General features: G+C 41.2%; 1 protein-coding gene across 1 annotated transcript in view; it reads left to right on the plus strand.

Annotated features, from left to right (window-relative positions):
* The first annotated feature begins 749 nt into the window (after positions 1 to 749).
* Ddx52 (DExD-box helicase 52) overlaps positions 750 to 14,545 on the plus strand; it is a 20,009-nt gene continuing 6,213 nt past the window's right edge. Inside the window, exons 1-11 of the mRNA XM_031354712.1 lie at positions 750 to 919; positions 1,927 to 2,125; positions 5,714 to 5,847; positions 7,206 to 7,391; positions 9,186 to 9,329; positions 10,110 to 10,221; positions 11,065 to 11,137; positions 11,903 to 12,106; positions 13,043 to 13,133; positions 13,862 to 13,984; positions 14,072 to 14,222. Coding sequence (XP_031210572.1) covers positions 833 to 919; positions 1,927 to 2,125; positions 5,714 to 5,847; positions 7,206 to 7,391; positions 9,186 to 9,329; positions 10,110 to 10,221; positions 11,065 to 11,137; positions 11,903 to 12,106; positions 13,043 to 13,133; positions 13,862 to 13,984; positions 14,072 to 14,222 — 1,504 coding nt within the window. The 5' untranslated portion in view covers positions 750 to 832. The remainder of the gene's footprint in view (positions 920 to 1,926; positions 2,126 to 5,713; positions 5,848 to 7,205; positions 7,392 to 9,185; positions 9,330 to 10,109; positions 10,222 to 11,064; positions 11,138 to 11,902; positions 12,107 to 13,042; positions 13,134 to 13,861; positions 13,985 to 14,071; positions 14,223 to 14,545) is intronic.

Genomic DNA, 14,545 nt, shown 5'->3' on the forward strand with positions numbered 1-14,545 from the left:
CAAAAATAGATCTTCATGTTTGTGGACTTATGCTCCAGAAGAAAGGTAATACAAAAATTAAAAACTTGAGTAGTTCAAACACGATGAGAATGAGTCTAAAAATCAAATGGGATAAACTAAAATAGTTGCTCCTTCCATGAACTTTGGTTTTGCAGCATGTTTACATTAAAATCTAAATACTTCATCATGCCCTTGTTACAGTTTTGAAATCTGATTTGTTTGCCCCTGTAATCTTAGCTACAGCTACTCTGACTTTCTTTCTTCATTTCTTCCTCCGCCCCTCCCTCTTCCTCCTTTTCTCCCTTTCCTTCTTTCTGTGGCACTGGAGAGCAGTCAGATCCTGGCTTCTGTTCTAACAAGGTTTCAGACCCGTTTCTTCTTCAAATGGATTTCCTCTTCTCTGGAATGCTGTTCCCATGTCTTGGGAAAGTGGCCCCTTCTCAGTTCAAACATTTGATTGAACGTAACCACTCTAACTAAAATAGCTCTACCTCTTCTCTGTCCATCACAGCTTTTAATTTGCTTCACAGCACTTTTCCATTTTCTTCAGTTACAGTAACAGGTTAATAGTATCTCCGTCTTCTCTAAACTGTAACCTAAAGTGCAGAATCTTGGCGTGTTGCTCATCAAACTATCCCTAAAAGTCTAGAACACTCCCTCGCCCAAGAAGGGTCGATTTTGTGAACTAATTCCCAACTCAAACGTCTTCCACGCCTGTCATACCAGGCTACGGCCCCTGGAGCTACTTCCGCCTACGGCCTGTGCGGAAGCAGTCGCAGAGAGAAAGTCGTAAACGCAGGCGCTGTGGGGCCGCGGAGCCTTCTGGGTAAAGATGGATTCCTACGACCTGTTTCGCCGGCTTGGAGCCGGCGCCAAGTTCGACGTGAAGCGATTCTCAGCAGATGCTACTCGATTCCAGGTACTTTCTGAACGCGGGGAGCCGAGTGACCGAGAAGGGGCGGGATCCGGAGAATGAGACCGCTGTCAACTGGGCAGCGGGAGCGCTGGATACCCCGAGGCCCGGCTCCGATCACCCCCGAGCATTTCCCTCCTTTGGGATTTAGCTTAACCTAAGATTTACCCCCAAGCTTCTGAATGACTGTTTGCTGAGCTCCGATAGACTCAGTTGAGCCTGGCACAGACACTTTGGTTTCCTGGCTTCCTACTTTACTCACAAAATTGGAATCCTCTCCGAGAATCCTTCTTAGAAACTAAGAAAGCACTCTTTCACTGTAGCCTACCTAGGTTTGACCTACTGTGCTGATAGCTGTACTGTAGTGGAAAGTTTGGGTTTTTGTTTTTTGTTTTGTTTTGTTTTGTTTTTATCACTAACCAACGGCATTTTAAGTAACCAACCAAAAGTGTGATCCTGAAATGCAGGGGTTTCTTAAAGAAGTAGTGAACATGAAAGGAAGTCAGCTGGGACTCACTTGTGAAACGTCTTAAACATAAACCTTACTGTAAAAGAACAGCCTTTGTGGAGGGTGATGTCTGTATTTCTTCATCCTGACTACAGTGCTGTGATTGCATTTGAACCCTGGAGCAGGGTTTTCTGGGACCAAATGCTGGACTGGATCTGCTAAGTGAATACTTTTGAGATCTTCGCTAAGTTACTTGCTGATGCCTGGATTTTTTTTTTTTTCTCTTTTGTCTCACTGCTATTTACCTTATGAGTTGGTGTGAGGATGAAGTAATTTAATATCTAATAAACATCCTTGACATGTAATAAATGTATTTAAGTATTCATTGCTGCTGTTGTTACTAGTAGGAGAGCAAAGAGGGTTTTTTGCACTACTTAGCTCAACAGAATCTTGTTTGAAAAAGTTAAAAAGATGAATTACTGAACCTGTGTCCTCCATACAGCTAATCACGGTTGACCGGAACAGTTTTGGCAGTAAATTTCATTTAAAACTTTTGGGGTTTTAGGTAGGAAAAAGAAAATTCGATTCCGGTTCTTCGGAGGTCCTGAAGGGACTAGACTTCTTTGGAAACAACAAGTCTGTCTCAGATGAGTGTGAAGCAGTACAAATACACCAGGAGCTCCAAAATGAGGAGAAAACAGAAGGGGGCCTGTTGGAAAGGAGTAAGGAGCCCAAGAAGAAAAAGAGAAAGAAGATGATTTCAGGTTAGTGTTGGCTTCCTGTTAATTTTTTTTTCCGGTTCTAAAACAGTGCGAGCTGATGAATCAGGCAACACATACCCCTTTGTGGATGCCATTTGGACTATACCAAGGTATTGGCTGTTAATTGCTACTATAATGATAGTCACATGTGAGTAAATTTCTTTCCTAAACTTCATTTCCTGTCCCCTAGTTCTGCTATATTTTTCTTGAGATACTGTATTCACACTGTTCAGTGTTTTCAAGAAAGATGGATGTACTATTTTCATATGCATATATACTTTAGAAATATAAATTCTCTATCTGCATTCTGTTATGAACCTTCTTCCGTTCCTCTCTGCTCCCACCTCCTCTTCATTGAGACAGTCTTATTATATGATCCTGGCTGGAATGGAACTGGCTATATAGACCAGGATGGCCTTAAATTTAGGGTAATACGTTTGCCACTGCCTTCCCTTTTAAAAATCAAAACAAATACCAAACAGAAAAACAAGATATCTTGGAATTATTTAGAATCAATAGAACATTCACTGACTTGCTCTCTTTAACAATGCATAGTTAACCATTATGTTCCACAATTGATTTTTAAAACATATTGTATTCATCCATTTGTATGTATGCGATTGTGCATGTGTGCACGCCTACGGTTTCATATGATGTTGCACATGTGAAGGTCAGAGGACATTCTGCAGAAGTCCTGTTCTCCTACCATGTACAGTCTAGAAATCAGTCTCATATTTCCAGAATTGAGGGTTAGCACCTTTGCCTGCTGAGCCATCTTGCCAGCCCTTAAGATTGATTTTACATGGAGATCATCTATGATTGGCATTTAGTTTTTCCCGTACTTTTGCTATTGTAGTGTTACAAAAATGTCAGTGTACTTTGCGTGTTTGTATGACTGTATCTCTCCGACAGATACTTAGAATTGCAGAGTTGGCAAGTAGATTTAGATATAGTAAATCTACCAGAAACATTGTATCACTCAGAAATGGAATGTCTTGTTCTTTGTCACACACTGTATACTTCATAGGGCAAGTACATATCTGGTTTGACTGGATTTTGTGGCAAGGACGTTTATTATGCTTCCATATTTCTGCTATTACGTTGTAAAAGTCTTTCCTTTCCCTAGCTTCAAGGAAGTTGATGAAACCTTTGCCCACTATTAAGAAAAGAAGTGCCACAAATTTAGAGACAGGATTCAAATGCTGGACAATCAGAAATCCATAGATGTGTACTATAACCATTCAGTAAAAATGTATGTAGGCTTATGATATGTGTATTTTTAAATTTGGTATGTTATGATTGTGGATTAGTGGTGACTGGGGTTTATTAGTTCTGCTGTATGTGTTAACCAGGATTACCTTAGACTGCTAGGCACCAGTGATTCTCCTCCACAAGCTGTCTATAGGAGATGTCTCTGTGTCTCTGTCTTTGTCTCTGTCTGTCTTTCCCTCCCTCCCCTTCCTTCCCATCCCTCACCTCTTCCCGCCCCCCCCCCCAAGTAATTAATTCTTCCCTGTGATACCTACTGGAAATATAGGGAGTTTTCTCTCTCTGTAAATTAATCTCTTCATATTTTATATTCCTTTTGTACTAGGTTATTCATTTCTTCTTAGTTTAGTAAGCTTCTAATATTATGGAAGCTAGCACAGAATAAAAGATCCTCTTATGTTTTCCTACCTGTCATTTCATTTTCTAACATTGAAATCCTCAGTCCTGCTGGTTTACTTGTTATCAAGAATGAATGGAGCTGGGCAGTGACAAACTCCTTTGATCCCATCACTCAGAAGGCAGAGGCAGGCAGATGTCTGTGAGTTTGAGGAAGCCTGATCTACAGAGTGAGTTCCAGAACAGCCAGGGATACACAGAGATACCCTGTCCCCAAGAAACAGGGGCAGGGGAAGGAGGGAAGTCAGAGAAAAGAGAGAAAAGTGAGTGGGATGGATATGGTGACACATGCTTGGAATCCTCCCTAGTGCTTGAGAGGCATAGGCAGGCAGATCTCTGAATTCTTGGCTAGCCTTGTTTATATAGCAAGTTCTGGGTGAGACCCTGTCTAACGAAATAAATATAAATAAATAAGATAAAAGAATGAATAGAGAATTAAATTCTTTTTCCTGGCTTTGTGTTTGTTTTTCAGTGGTATTTCACTGTATAGCCTATAGTGGGTTTAAAAGTTGAGATCTTCCTTAGACCAGGCTGGCTTCGAACTCACACCTGCCTCTGCCTCTCAAGCACTGGGATTAAAGGCGTGTGCTACCACCATCCAGCTTATAACTTATGGTACACTTATCTCCCACCTTTCCTTCAGACTGTCTTTGGACTCTGCTGTTTGATTAGTTTGTCCTTGTGTTCCCATGCCAATGGACTCTGCTGTTTGATTGGTTTGCCCCTGTGTTCCCATGCCAGTGGACTCTGCTGTTTGATTGGTTTGCCCCTGTGTTCCCATGCCAGTGAACTCTGCTGTTTGATTGGTTTGTCCTTGCGTTCCCATGCCAGTGTCTCTCTCTCTATTTGTTGCGGCCTTCCATCTAAAAACAAACAGAAAGCAGAGCAGCGGATAGACTGCCAAGGCATATTATCATACACATACAGTGTACTGGGGACTACCTAGGACCACATACAAACTAAGTAAGCACTCTATGGCTGGGCTACAGCCAATCCAATATAGACCTTAAAATATATGTTGTTTCATTACATGCCAGTTATAACTCAGTGAAATTAAAAATTATGTTTTTTTTTAATTATGTCTTGATAATGCCACAGAGGAGCTGGAGAGATGGCTTAGCAGTTAAAAGCGCTGACTGCTGTTTCTGAGCATATAGCACCCACATGGCATAGAGTTACAATGCCTATAACTCTAGTTCCAGAGTATGGGATGCCTTCTATTGGTTTCCCTGATTACCTGGCATACACATGGTACACAGACAAAACACCCATACACATTTAAAAAAAAATCAAATATAAACCTGGGCATAGTAATACTTGCCTATAGTTTCATCACTCTGGAGTTGGAGGAGGGAAGATCTGTACTTTAGGCCAGACTAGACTCTGTAAAAACATAAAATATTCATTGAAGATCTTTGCTCACTACTCATGGAATTTTTTTAGGTTGTTCTCACATATTTGTTCTACCATACAAACATTAAAGTTGGCTACTCTGGTCACTAAGACAGTCAGGTGTACTTCTGATTGAGCCAGTGTGTACAGATACAGGAAGAACTGCTGTTTCTATGATATGGACAGCCCTAAACATAGTTATTTCATTGCTATTGCACATGAAATCTTTCTCTATCACAGTAGTTTCTAGCTTGATATTTGATAAACAACCTTGATGTTTGATAAACACAAGCTGCCCTGTAGCTTGTGTACTTCTCAGTCCATCTCTTATTTGAAACATACAGTTGTCTTGATGGTCACAACTGACACAGCCAGCTAAAGGAAGAGAGTGAGCCTTGGTGTTCTGTCTGTACCACATTACAGATCGCCTACCCCATAGCATCTGCTAATGCCTTTTCTGGGTTAGTGTGAAGTGTAGCCAGTTTGGCACACCTAACACTGCTGCGCTTGATACCTTTGGTTTTTAAAATATAGAAGTTCCTGCTCAAGAAGACTTTGACGGTACTATACAGTGGACATCCTCTGTAGAAGCAAAGCTTCAAGATAAAAAGGCCAATGGAGAGAAGAAATTAACCTCAGGGAAGTTGGAACATCTCAGAAAGGAAAAGGTTGGAAAAATACCTTCACCTCCCAAACATGTACATAGAGTCTTCACTGGACATCCCGTTTGTGAATTTATTTTGTTGAGATGGAAAACTAAATATATTTGTTTAGGTTTTACTGTAGTGAAGACTGACAGAAGCCATCTGTGCAGTGCTAGAGTGCTTGGCTACAGTTAAAGAAAGACCAGATAGAGCTTAGTTCCCATTGTTTATAGATACATAGTTTGTGTGTATAAGAGTTCTTGAGCTCCTCAAGTTTCAAGAGTAATAGTGTCCCTATAATTAAATTTTCAAGTTTCTTCGGCTGGTGAGATGGCTCAGTGGTTAAGAATAATGGCTACTCTTGCAGAGGACCCAGGTTCAGTTCCCAGCACCCATAAGGCAGCTCACAACCACCTGTAACTCCAGTTCCAGGAGATCTGATGCCCTGTATGACCTCTACAGGGCATCTCTGCACACATCAGACACACATGTGATGCTAATACATTCATACACACATACAGACAGACAAAACCACTCATATACATAAATTATTTTTTAATTCCAATTTCTTAACTCCTTTTGATAAGCCTAAAATGTGGCCTTCTCTTCAGTGTTGAACTTATGGTTTAAAAGCATTCCCTCCCCCACCCCCCGGGAGGGATTACAGGGTTAGAATTCTTTTTGTTGTGGCCTACATGGGTCTCTTGAGTCTCCTGCCTCTACCTTCCAAGCCACTCTACCTATAGAGGGATAAAGGTCTCAAGGAAGGAAATGTGTGATAAGGCTATAGGACATGAAAGAACCATGAATCTTTTGCTTCCTGTACCCTTGCCACTTGGCTGGTGGAGATAGCAGTGCTGTGCTTCAGTGATCCAGACACCAAAAATGTGGCTGTCTGTGGACTAGAATGAACAAGTTGCCCAGTCAGAACCACTAAACAGCACCCTTGGCATTCAGTTTTAAGAAATACAAGGACTGATGGGCTTGTTTTTGTTTTTAAAGTATTAAAAAGCACTGGTGTTTGTTTGCTAAGAACCAGATTGAAAACATAATTTAGAGCTTGCCTTCTAGAGGTTTCTGTAAAGTTATATAAGAAGTATGACAGAAACACATTACAGTGCACACAGACAGGTGGGCCCCATCATTTGTGAGGGTTTTCCGGCTGTGAATACCATGAAATGTACTCAGTGTCTGTGTTGACTGTGGGCTTGTATTTAAGCAGAAAGCTTCTTGTGTCGCTATAGCTTATGCCAGGACTGTTACTGCTGTTGGAAAGCATCTGAGATTGTTGTTATTGTTGTTGTTTGAATGTATACATGTTGGCTCCTTTGTCTCAATTTATAAATCAACTTCTTTGTTGGCTCCTTTGTCTCAATTTATAGATCAACTTCTTTCGGAACAAACACAAGATACATGTCCAAGGAACTGATCTTCCTGACCCAATTGCTACATTTCAACAACTTGACCAAGAATATAAAATCAGTTCTAGATTGCTTCAGAATATTCTAGATGCAGGCTTCCAAGTGCCAACACCAATTCAGATGCAAGCCATTCCAGTTATGCTGCATGTGAGTGTGAAGATCTAGGATTCCTGTACCATTCTCCTGTATCTTCATTCTCTTCCTGATTCCTGGAAATCCTTCCCACCTTTAGTCCCCTATTAAGTCTTTCATTTGATTGAAGGTCTGTCTCAAGTGTTTGTATCCCTATATAAAACCTGCTCATTACAAGTAGATGCCATCATTTCCTTTATTAGTACTCCCCTTTCTCTCTCAACCCCTCCCCGTGTGTGTGTGTGTGTGTGTGTGTGTGTGTGTGTGTGTGTGTGTGTGTGTGTGTGTGTGAATCCATGATCCTACTGCCTTAGCCTCTTGGGTGTGGGCACTTTGGGTGTGCACTGTATTGTGGCTGATACTTGGGTATTCTTTTTCATGAAGCATTTAAACCCTCTGAGCATGGAGACTGTTTTGTCTTTCTTAGTTGAGTTTGTAATGCCCAGAAGCTGCATCAGAAATACAAATGCTTTTTAAAGTTTTATGCATAATCTAACTTAGTCTCCCCACTGCCTCCCATACTCTTTATTATTACCATTCACATACAATAAAGCACACAGACTTTTAAGCACAGTCTGAACAGTGTGTAGCCCACATAACATAATTGTTCTCCAATAGAGTTGTACATTTCTGTACACTCCAGAAAATTCTGTTGTGACCCATTCATTCATTTTTTTACCTTACCTTACCCAGAAAAAAAACAAAACAGAACAGTATTCTGATTGCCATATTATTTTTTACTTCTAGGATTTCAGGCAGGATTGTCACTAATCTACTTTTACTTAATGTTTTTGAAACTTATAACACATCTGCTACTAAATAGCATTCTGCTATATGAATATATTAACAAACTAACAATGGCACAACCATGCAGTGGTAACACACACCTTTACTCCCAGCATTTGGGAGGCAGAAACAGGAGGATCTCTGAGTTTGAGGACAGCCTAGTCTACACAGTAAATTCCAGGACAGCCAGGGCTACACAGAGAAACTCTGTCTCAAAAACAAACAAATGGGCAGTAAAAAGTTCCCTACCTCCCCTCTCTCCTCCCCTCCTTTTCTCCCTTCCTCCTCCTCCTCTCTTATTCCCTCTCCCCATTAACAAAATAATCAACTTGGCCTTCAATTAAGGTAGAGGAAAGATATGTTATCTTTTCACTCCATTATATTAGTTCTTTGCTTTGCTTTATGTATTGAAATGAGAATATACTCATATGTTTGAGTGATTTTATTAACTCACACTTATTGAATTTGTATTTATTTTCCTCTTAGGTTATTTCTACCATTATTTCAGCTTAAGGCTTTAAAAATTACAGTGACCCCTTTGAAGATTGTTATATTCTTGTCACCTAGGTTGTCACTGCTGTTTAATTCTAACCTCCACTCACTGTGTTATTTAACAAATTCATCCCAAGGGGATTGAATGGTACAGATACTGGGGTAAATGGTCAGTTGTGTTATGTGCTTTCGTAACAGAGTTTAATGGGAAAGAAAACTTGAAATAGTAGCTCTGATTCTCTCTGTCCACAGTGTTTACCATTCAAATGCACATTGGTAGTGGTGCTCTAACTAACACTGTTAGGGCAACAGTGGAGAGGGTGGGGTGGTAGGAAAAAATGGATGGGGGCAGTTAGAGAAGTGGGTCGGGTGTGAACAGTCGGATTTAATTCATTCGGTTTTAAGTGGTAGGGTGTGAGTTGGGATTACTTCGTTCAGTTTTATTTGTTGTTTTTGTGGCTGCTCATGTTGTCTAACCAGGCTCTGAAAACTTGATGAACTTGTCCTGTACTTCCTGTGCTCTGTTGTTAGGGTCGGGAACTTCTGGCTTCTGCTCCTACTGGATCTGGGAAGACGCTGGCATTTAGCATTCCCATTTTAATGCAGCTGAAACAACCCACAAATAAAGGCTTTAGAGCCCTGGTTATATCCCCAACCCGAGAACTTGCAAGCCAGGTATGACTTAGAGTTCTGAGAGAATGCATTTGTGTGTGCTTTGATATCTTTCTTGCTAAGTTGGTAAAGCTCTCAAAAGAGTGTACTCTGTATAATACAGTATATGGGCTGCTCTTGTAAATGTCTACAATTTTCTAAAATGTGATTTGACAATTATGCTTCTTTGGTAAAGATTCCCAGATCTTTAAGATTGAGAGGGTACCATGATATATTTATTCATTGAAATTTGTTTTGCTCATTTAGAAAAGTGAAAGGTTGCTGGGTGTGGTGACTCATACCTGTAATCCCAGCACAGGGAGATGGAGGGAAGAGGATCAATACTCCAGTAAATACTTCAGCTTTAGTTACATAACTGTCTCCAACAGCTGAGTGTGTGGCACATGCCTTTAGTCCCAGCACTCTAGAGGCAGGGGATCTAGAGAATCTCTGTGAGCTCTTGGCCAGGGCTATGGAGTGAGATCTTGTCTGAAAAAAGAAGAAGAAAGAAAAAGAAAATACCCATTTTCTGAGAAAGTAAAAGCTCACTGATGAGTTCTGTTATCCCAGTGTGTAAATAAAACACGCCGAGCGGTAGGACATCCCACTCTGAAAACTGCAGCAGATGGAAGGAGTTTGCTTTTGTTTCATGGAAGTGGTTTAGGATCTTGAGGATTCCAGGCCATCCTGCAGCACACTGCAGGTTTCCTCTGTGGGTTGGTAATAGGAACACCAAAGGAATAAAAGAAGCTGTGTGCCCAGGCCTAGTGTCTTAATGTTGATTCTCTCACCTCTTTGTTTTAGATTCACAGAGAATTAATTAAAATATCTGAGGGTACAGGATTCAGGATACATATGATCCACAAAGCTGCAATAGCAGCTAAGAAATTTGGACCTAAGTCATCTAAGAAGTTTGGTAAGAACCTCCTGCTTAATGTATATAAGGGATTTGGAAATAATAAGGGTAAGTCAGGGCTTCAAGTAATTCATACTGGCTTCAAATCTATTTAGTTGTAAATGACCTTGAACTTCTGACCCTCTTGCTTAGCCTTAAGTGCTGGGATCACAGATGTACACCACCACACCCAGGTTATGTAGTGCTAGGAATCAAGCCAGATTTTTGTTCATGGTAGGCAAATATTATACCAACTGAGGCACATCTCTAAGCCCCTGATTAGTTATTTTATTGAGATAGGTTTCTCTGTGCCGTCCCTACTGTCTAGGAACTTGTTGGATAGATCAGGCTGACCTTGAACTCAGAGATCCACCCACCTCTGCCTCTCAAGTGCTGGATTAAAGGTGTCCCTTACCACTGTGCCCTGAGAAGTTTTAAGGCCAGCCTGGGCTTAGGATAATACAGTGTTGTCCCTTAGAAGTTGAAATGGCTGCAAGGAGAGTCAAAGTGGTGCAGCTCTTGTCTAGTGTCTATAAAGCAAGCCTTGGCTTACTAACCTGACCCTCAGGCAGGGGTAAGATGACCCTGAGGATCTGAGAGAGTCTGAACTACACAGCAAGACTCAGCCTCAGGCTGAGGAAACTGCTCAGATTGTAATAAAGAGAGCAGAGATAGAGATAGAGGGAGGGGTTTACACTGTGGTAGAGAGGAAATGTGTATGGCTTACTAATAAGAATTTGATTTTTGTGTTAATAGCTCTTCTCTTCCTACTTAAGGTTATTAACTGAAATTCTGAATGCTTAATTCTGTACTCTAAGGAATGCATCTTATTTTTGCAATTTCTCGCGCTTGTTTTTCCTGTAGATATCCTTGTGACTACTCCAAATCGACTGATCTACTTGTTGAAGCAGGATCCACCCGGGATTGACCTAGCAAGGTACATTCTCATGTCTTTCATTCACTTGCTTATTTTATTTGTTTCCTTGTTACTGTGACAAACAGAAATTGAAGGAAGGGAAGAAGGGCTGCTGTTTGAAGGTGTATTGTGGCATTGGGCAGGAAGGTGAGGGCCTACACTTCTGCGTCCACAGTTAGCGAGCAGGACAACGATGACTCTTGCCTCTTGGCTGCCTTTCTCCTTTTTATTCAGTCTGAATCCCAACCACAGTGGGGTTTTTAGTGCGGCTCTTCTAACTTCAGTTAACCTGGTCTAAATAATCCTCACAAAGGAGTCCAGAGGCTTGTCTCTGATGATTTGGGATCCTGTCAGATCATCCATCACAGTTACTTTGTTCTCAGTTGCTTTTCTTATTCCCCTTTGGTGCATACTGTCTGCCAGCTACGTCATTGTTATGCTGAGAATAATAGTTTGAATTATCTAGTAGAAAACTAGGAGTTAACTCACTGGTCAGGAAGAAAATTCCACACTTGAAAAACAGTCAGTACATAGCTCCCCAAGACCATTTCACAGCTTTTAGCAAAGGCGAAGGGATCCTGAAGGAATTCTCTATTGCTGCTAATATGGCTTGTCTTTGAGGATTTAAAGTATGTGACTGAGTTACATTTATCTTGTTTTTGTGGTCCTTTTTCTTGTACATTTTTTCTCATTTGATAAAGTGGCGGCATTGTTGGACTTTTTTTCATGTATACTGACAGTTTGGTGAAGCGTCCTGTAACCACAGGTTGTTTTGCTATTCACTAGTGTTGAGTGGCTGATAGTAGATGAATCGGACAAACTGTTTGAAGATGGTAAAACTGGGTTTAGAGACCAGCTGGCCTCCATTTTCCTGGCCTGCACATCCCCCAAGGTCAGAAGAGCCATGTTCAGTGCAACTTTTGCATACGATGTTGAGCAGTGGTGCAAGCTCAACCTGGACAACGTCGTTTCCGTGTCCATTGGAGCAAGGTAAACACTTGTTCTCTCTCATTATCCCACTCGCTTGTTGTCTTGGGGGACTAGGGCTTTTTCTTTTGTTTTTGATTTTGCTTTGTTCTGTTTTGACTCAATGGAATAGTCCTTTAGTGTGACACCAACAAGTGAGGGAAGCTTTACTGATAGAAATGGGTTTTTCAAAGTCAAGGTTAAGGATTTTTCAGAATTGCACAATGAAGATCCTCATGTTTGCATACTTATTCATCCCAGCATCACTCATTCATTCATTCATTCACAAAATCCGCCATCAGCTCTGTGGCCACCCATACTTAGTTTCTCTGAATGTTTAAGTAGGACTGCTTGGTCCTACTGCCATCACTTAGCCATGTGATAAGTAATTCTGGCATAAAAAATGAATTTGCTAAGCACCAGGGGTGTAATTCAGTGATTGATAGAGCAGTTATGTAGCAGGAGATCTCTGTTCCATTCTCCAGCACTAGAAAGGGTTTGAGGTAGATAAGCATTTCATGCTAAATAAATACACTACCTCAGTTTTTTAAAATGACCAAGGAAAAGCATGGGTTGGCAAGATGGCGCTTCCCACCAAGCCTGCTGCTGAGGTGGGTCCCAGAACCCATGTATAGAAGGACGGACCTGGGAAAGTTGTTGCTGTGTCACACAGGTGCACACATGGTGCTCAGAGGACACTTCTTGGGAGTTGATTTAGTCTCAGGCTGACCCATTTACACAGCAAGAGCCTGTACCAAAGCTCTGTGCCATCCCTGGCTGGTTTGGATTTTTGTTTGTTTGTTTTGTTTTTAAACAACAAAGCTTTTCTATATCTAGTCCCAGTAGACTAGTTGTAAACGCACAGAGCCCTGGGTCACCCTCCCAGGTGCTGGGATTGCAGGTCCTCACCAGCGTGCTTAGCTAAAATGTGATTCATAAAAGATAGGTTTTTCTTCTCAGGAACTCTGCAGTTGAAACTGTTGAACAGGAGCTTCTCTTTGTTGGATCTGAGACTGGAAAACTTCTGGCCATGAGAGAACTTGTTAAAAAGGTATGTTGGAGTGCACTCTGGACTGGTAAAGATCACTCACGTTTTATCATCATCCTGCATTGTATTTAGTGTTGATTCAATCTTAGTGATCCAGTGAGTGGTGAGGCTTCTGTACCTCACTGGTGATGCCCTGAGTCCACATCTGCCTGTCTACGTGTCCTCCACTCCCTCATCTCCCGCTGGCTCATTAGAGATGACCTGGGGCACTGAGGAATGAGTGATGCCCTCAGTCTGCTTTTGGTTTTTTAATCCCAAAATAAGTACTGAGTAGAAGCCTTGGTTAGAAAATGTAAAGGCTGCAGAGTTGGTTTAGTGGTTAAGGGCACTTAGAGCTCTCACAGAGCACCTGGGCTCAAGTTCCAGGGCACCTGACACCCTTGCTGACCCCTGTGGGCCCCGGGCACATACATGGTCACATACATACATGTAAGTAGAACACTCATACACATAAAACAATGTGGGTTCAGGGTAAGAAAGCAAAAAAGTCTTAAGTGCTAGATCTGCTTTTTGGAATTTATTCTTATAGGTGAGCACAAATATATCAACTGCCTTTCTTCAGTTGAGAGCCCCTCTTCCCAGATGACTTTGGTTTTCTATCAGGTTGACATAAAACTTGCCAGGAAATATACTAAATTGAATGGGTTATTTGTGAACTGAAGACATTTTATGAGATTGAGTGTATTCTTTTTTACAAGTTATATGTGCTGATTTTTGCTTCTTTCTCCTAGGGTTTCAATCCACCTGTTCTTGTTTTTGTTCAGTCTATTGAAAGAGCTAAAGAACTTTTCCATGAGCTCATATATGAAGGTATTAATGTGGACGTCATTCATGCAGAAAGAACACAGCAGCAGGTAGAAAGTCTACTGTACTACAAACTTCATGCACTGCCTATTTGCATCTAGACTGGTACTAAAGCATTTAATGTGTCTTCTTTCCAGCGAGATAACACAGTCCACAGCTTCAGAGCAGGAAAAATCTGGGTTCTTATTTGTACAGCCTTACTTGCAAGAGGGATTGACTTTAAAGGCGTAAACCTGGTCATCAATTATGATTTCCCCACCAGCTCAGTGGAATACATCCATAGGATAGGTGAGCCTTTGTTTTCATGTCCTTGTTGCCTACTTTTCTTTCTCAGAACCTCTACCGTTCCCTTTAAACATACTTACTCTTTGGTTTTTGGTACTGTGAAAATCCAATGACCTTTTTTTTTTTTTTTTTGGGTGAAGAGGTTATGTTTTCTTATTTAATGATGTGTGTGAGCATGCCAATGGTGTGGAGGTTGGAGGAAGACCTCGGGTGTCAGTCTCAGTTTTGCTCTTGTTTGAGGTAGCATCTTTCTTGCTCTTCATAGTATATGTCAGGATAGTGACCTTCGAGCTTTCAGGGAGTCCCTCATATCTCTACCTCCCATC

This window comes from Mastomys coucha, unplaced genomic scaffold (assembly GCF_008632895.1).
Source record: "Mastomys coucha isolate ucsf_1 unplaced genomic scaffold, UCSF_Mcou_1 pScaffold5, whole genome shotgun sequence".
NCBI classification, from domain to species: Eukaryota; Metazoa; Chordata; class Mammalia; order Rodentia; family Muridae; genus Mastomys; species Mastomys coucha.